The sequence below is a fragment of the Thamnophis sirtalis genome, unplaced genomic scaffold, assembly GCF_051295495.1.
Source record: "Thamnophis sirtalis isolate CommonGarterSnake01/CBP01778 unplaced genomic scaffold, rThaSir2_p1.2 scaffold_8, whole genome shotgun sequence".
NCBI lineage: Eukaryota > Metazoa > Chordata > Lepidosauria > Squamata > Natricidae > Thamnophis > Thamnophis sirtalis.
In genome coordinates this window covers 384,832-389,914 of record NW_028261388.1, presented here as the reverse complement: position 1 = coordinate 389,914, position 5,083 = coordinate 384,832, and the positions used below count along the sequence as shown (strand labels likewise).

The 5,083-nt window shown below is 61.6% G+C and overlaps 1 protein-coding gene across 1 annotated transcript; it reads right to left on the bottom strand.

The window, feature by feature from the left end:
* Nucleotides 1-291: 291 nt before the first annotated feature.
* On the bottom strand, nucleotides 292-1,364 carry LOC106556772 (hemoglobin subunit beta-2). Its single transcript, XM_014075758.2, has 3 exons — nucleotides 1,191-1,364; nucleotides 867-1,089; nucleotides 292-516 (listed from the first exon to the last, which is right to left on the bottom strand). The coding sequence occupies exons 1-3, from the start codon at nucleotides 1,280-1,282 to the stop codon at nucleotides 388-390; spliced, it is 444 nt and encodes a 147-aa protein (XP_013931233.1). The 5' UTR covers nucleotides 1,283-1,364; the 3' UTR covers nucleotides 292-387.
* Between the last annotated feature and the right edge of the window lie 3,719 nt (nucleotides 1,365-5,083).

Here is a 5,083-nt window from a genome sequence, read left to right as displayed (position 1 = left end):
GCCTTCCCCCAAGACCCCCACCCCACTTTCCTATTTCCTTACCAACCAATCCTGAGAGGGAAGAGGGTGGGGGCGCTAGAGACAGCCCCCCCACCCCCAGCAAAGGGAGGATGGCTCCCTCTGAGCAGGCTGGCAAACAGCCCAACTTCACCCCAACCAAACCCTATTTTCCGCCCCCTCTGGCCCTCTGCTCTGCTTCGTCGGGGTGAGGAGTGGGGTTTTGGGGTGAAGGACTCCCACCCACCCCACCCCCCATTCTCCCTTCCAGGACCAGAAAGACCCCCACTCGGCTTGTTCTGAAGAGGGCTTTTATTGCATCATCGGTGGGCTAGGAGGGGCTCCGGATGTGGCGAGGGGGGCAGGCGGCTGCTATGCCCAGCCAGAGGTCTAGTGGTACCGGTGGGACAAGGCGTGGGCCACCACACCGGTCAGCTTCTGGAAGGCAGCGTGGCAGCAGGGGGTGAACTCTTTTCCATGGTGGCCGGCCAGGACGATAATGAGGATGTTGCCCAGGAGCTGGAAGAGAAGGGAGGGATGCTAAAGGCTGCTGCAGGAGGAGCCTTTGCTGGTGTCTCTGTCGCCCCCCCCCCGCCCTGACACTCCCCCCCCCACCCCCAAAAGGCCAGGAAGCAGCAGGGCCAATTGTCCACCTGTCCCGGGCCAGCCCTGTGTCCGGACACCTGTCCCTCCCCTTTGGCTCCTTCCTGCTGAAACACAGGACTCCGTTGCTATCCTTTCAGCACCAGCCACCTCCGGAGCTCTCAGGTAGGACGGGGAGGGGGGGCGGAAAAGGCTGCCCGGCCCAGCAGACCCTCCCCCCCTGCCCAGCCCCGGAGGGAGGGAGGGAGGGAGGGGTACCGCCTCACCTTGAAGTTCTCGGGGTCCACGTGCAGCTTATCGCAGTGCAGCTCGCTCAGCTTGGCGAAGGTCTCCTTGACGTTGTCCAGGTGCTTGATGGCCTCCGCGAAGGCGGTCAGCACCTTCTTCCCGTGGGCCTTGACCTGGGGGTTGCCGCAGATGGCGCTGGCGCCGGAGAGGTTCCCGAAGTGGGCGAAGAACCGCTGGGTCCAGGGGTACACCACCAGCAGCCTGCCGGGAGAGAGGGAGGAAGAGGAGGAGGAGATGGGCACGGGGGTCCCCGCGGGGCCTGCCCTCCGCCCCCCACACCCGGCGCGGCCCGGCGCTCTTACTTGGCCAGGGTGGCGCCGCCGATTTCGGCCACGTCCACCTTGCTCCAGAGGGAGGTGATCAGCTGCTTCTCTTCGGCGGTCCAGTGAACCATGCTGGCGGCTGGAGGAGGGAGAGGCTCGAGAGGCTGTTCGCGAGAAGGACGGAGGGAGCTGAGCCCGGACCGCGGGGAGGACTTTTATCCCCTGCGCCCGGCAGCCCCGCCCACTCGGATCGGCCTCGCCCGCACCCGGCGCCTCTCTGCCCGCAGCCGCTTATCTCCCCCCCTCCCTCCCTCCCTCTCTCTGCTGGGAGGGGGCGCAGCGGGCGCTCTTCCCCGCCGCGCTCCAGCTCCCCGGGCGCAGCGGCGCTGCGGGCGCTCCCACACCCTGGAGCTCGGCCAGGCTCAGAGCCGTCGCGGGGCAGCTAAGACCAAAGAGGAAGGAGCCTTCCTGCCCCTCGCTTCGCGCCCAGGGCGGCTCTCCGGTCGCTCCGCGGGCGCAGTTCGGCGGCTGGGCTCGTGTCCGGGGCGCCTTTGGAGATTGCTGCGCCTCTCCCGGGCCGGCTCTGTCGGCGGGGCCGTCAACTCCGAGCGCGGGTCTAAGGCCCCTCGCAGGCAGGCAGGCAGGCAGGCAGGCCGGCCGCCCCGAGGCTCCATGGGCTGAGGAGCGAGCTGCCCCTCTGCCCGACGGCCCCCAGCTCCGCTTCTGGGAGACCGTCCGGGGAGGCTGCTGGCCTGTGGGGCGGGGGATACGGCGGGGGACTTTTCCTGGCAATGGAGCCCTCCCCGGCCGGGAAGAGCCCCGCCGCCAGCCCGGCAGAGAGAGGCGGGCGCTTTGCGGACAGGGACCCGGAGGCTGGCGGGGCGGCGCTCTCCCCTCAACTGGGGCAGGGGGCTACAATGGGCGACTCTTGGCAAGGGGAGTCCAGGCCGTGAGTTGAAGTCGGCAGCCCTCGAGGTTGCCAAGGCTGAGAAGCGCTGATGTAGAGCCTGCCCCCCACATTTAGAGGCACAAGCTTCATTTCTGCCCCATCATAAGGGGGCAGAGCGGGAGCTGGACGGGGACCCGGGGGGGGGATTCTTAGCTGCCCCCACCAAACTCTTTTCCAGAGCGGATTCTTCAACGTTTGCCAGGGGAGGGAGGGAGAGTCCTGCCTCTGGCTTCCGCAGCGAGGGGGGGGGGCGACAGGCAGCCATGAGCAGGCACCCCCCCCCTCAGCGACCGAGAAACCCCTCCCCAATTCTCCCTTTGAGGAATGGGAGGGGACGCATCTGGGGAAGGCTTTGCTGAGATGGGCCGCAGTTTCCCTCTGAAGGATGCTCAGGAAGTCCTCATAACGGTTCCCCTGTTGGGCCCCTGAATCGTTTTCCACACCATTGCAGCATCCCCAGGGTCACGCTTGGCAACTGACTCGTCTTTATGACGGTCGCAGTGTGTCCCATGGTCATGCAATGCGTTTTGTGACACGCAGATTCCATGGGTAAGCCAGATTCACTTAACAACCATGCAACTGAACTACAGGGATTCACTTAACAACTCTGGCAAGTCGTAAAATGGGGCAAAACTGACCGTGGCCTTGCTTAGTGACATAAATCTTGGGCTGAATTGTGGCTGCAGGTGGTCGGCCAGCTGTCACTGTTTGTGAGGGATATTAGGGTGCGTGGCTTCTTCTGAAGCCCCCCCAGACAGGGGAGCCCCCATTCCAGAGCCATGGGGTTAAGAGAGCAGCAGAGCCCCTACGGCTCCCCCGTCAGCTGAGCTCAGCCTGCTCCACAGGGTCATTGTTCCTGTGGCCAGCATGTGTGTTACACACCCGGTGGGACCCTTGGAGGAAGAGGAGAGGGGGAGCAGGTGGGGGCGGCCCAGGGAGTGGGGGAGGCCGTCAGCTCACAGCCGTGGGTTAGATTGAGCCCTCCAGAAACGGCCCTATTATGGGGCCCCCAGTGGGGGCTCCGAGCAGCCTCCCCTGATCTGCCTCAGACGAGGGATTCCTGTCTCTAGGCAGGGAGGCATTTGGGGCAGGGGCAGGAGGACCCTCTGGGGGATTGATTCCACCAGGGATCTCACCAGCCAGCCCCAGGCCCCAATTCTGCCTCTGCTCCCCACCCCTGAATCTGGGCTCAATCTGCCTCGGGCCCCCTCCCTGCCCTGCTGGCCCTCAGCCCCTCCTCGGCTTCGGAGGTGGGGCAGGGCTATCTCTCTTGCCAGCCTTGGGCCGTGGGTGTGCCATGGGTGGGGGTGGTCCGAGCACGGCTGTGTTTGGCCTGGCCTATCTCTTGGGCCCAGCTGAAGCAGCCGGCCAGGCCTGGGGATAGCTCCCCCCACCCTCACTGGGGAAGGTGATAACAGGAGCCCTGCTGGAGGAGAAGGCCTCTGAAGGCAGGCTGGAGGAACCAGAATCAGAAGAGAAGCTGGAAGGGACCTTGGAGGTCTTCTAGTCCAACCCCCCTGCTCAAGCAGGAGACTCTACTCCATTTCTGACCAATGGCAGTCCAGTCTCTTCTTGAAGGCCTCCAGGGGTGAAGCTCCCACAACTTCTGCTTGCAAGGTGCTCCATTGACTATAGAATTACCAGAGTTGGAAGGTACCTTGGAGGTCATCTAGTCCAACCCCCCACCCCCCCAAGCAGGAGACCCTACACCATTTCTGACTGATGGCAGTCCAGTCTCTTCTTGAAGGCCTCCAGGGATGAAGCTCCCACAACTTCCGAAGGGAACTTCTGTCCCATGGGTTGATTCTTCTCCCTGTCGGGAAATCCCTCCTTATTTCCAGGTTGAATCTCTCCTTGTTCAGTTTCCATCCATTGTGCCTTGTCTGGCCTTCAGGGGCTTTGGGTAATAGCTTGATCCCCCTCCTCTCTGGGGCAGCCCCTCAAACATTGGAAGATTGCTATCCTGTCTCCCCTGGTCCTTCTCTTCACTAGAGTAGCCAGGCCCAGTTCCTGCAACCATTCTTCATATTACAGAATACAGATTAAGAGAGTTGGAAGGGACCTTGGAGGTCATCTAATCCAACCCTCTGCCCAAGCAGGAGACCCTACACCATTTCTGACAGATGGCAGTCCAGTCTCTTCTTGAAGGCCTCCAGGGATGGAGCTCCCACAACTTCCGAAGGGAACTTCTGTCCCATGGGTTGATTCTTCTCCCTGTCAGGAAATCCCTCCTTATTTCCAGGCTGAATCTCTCCTTGGTCAGTTTCCATCCGTTGTTCCTTCTCTGGCCTTTGGGGGCTTTGGAAAGTCGATTGTTGTGATTGGGATGCTGATATGCCAACTATTAAAGACATGGTGCGAGGTTCAATTTACTTTATTTGTATGCCGCCCTTTTCCCTGGGGGGACTCAGGGCGGCTCACAATTCAAGGGGAGGGAAGGACAAAACAAGTTATACACATGAAGACAATACATCGTTAAGAAGCGCAACAGTCATACTATTCGGGTGGGGTTGAAGTCTTTAGCCCCAGGCCTGTCGGGACAGCCAGGTTTTAAGGGCGATGCAGAAGGCCTGGAGGGTGGTGAGGGTTCGAATCTCCACTGGGAGTTCGTTCCAGAGGGTCGGAGCAGCCACCGAGAAGGCTCTCCTCCTGGTAGTTGCCAGTCGAGACTGGCCGGCGGATGGAATTCGGAGGAGGCCTAATCTATGGGATCTAATTGGTCTAGTGGAGGGAATTGGCCCCCGTGTGCATGATTCCCTGATTTCCCGGGAGATCTGCACGAAGCCATGCCAGAGGCAGAAGCAGATGCCTGGAGAGCTGAGTTGGGCATCCAGGTGGGGGGGCCACAGCTGTCCCCACAGAGAGGTTTCGTATGTAATTACGTGGATTGTGTGCATGTGTTTATTGGTCTTCTGCCATGTGCTTGCCACACACTAAATAAGCAATAAGTAATCATGGCCCCAGGAGAACCCGGAGCCCTTGC

Excerpts from the sequence above, each read along its gene's own strand:
- LOC106556772 (XM_014075758.2), bottom strand. The coding sequence starts at position 1,282 with ATGGTTCACTGGACCGCCGAAGAGAAGCAGCTGATCACCTCCCTCTGG. Across the intron at positions 1,090-1,190 it reads GGCGGCGCCACCCTGGCCAA|GCTGCTGGTGGTGTACCCCT; the intron begins GTAAGAGCGCCG and ends CTCTCCCGGCAG. Across the intron at positions 517-866 it reads TGGACCCCGAGAACTTCAAG|CTCCTGGGCAACATCCTCAT; the intron begins GTGAGGCGGTAC and ends CTTCTCTTCCAG.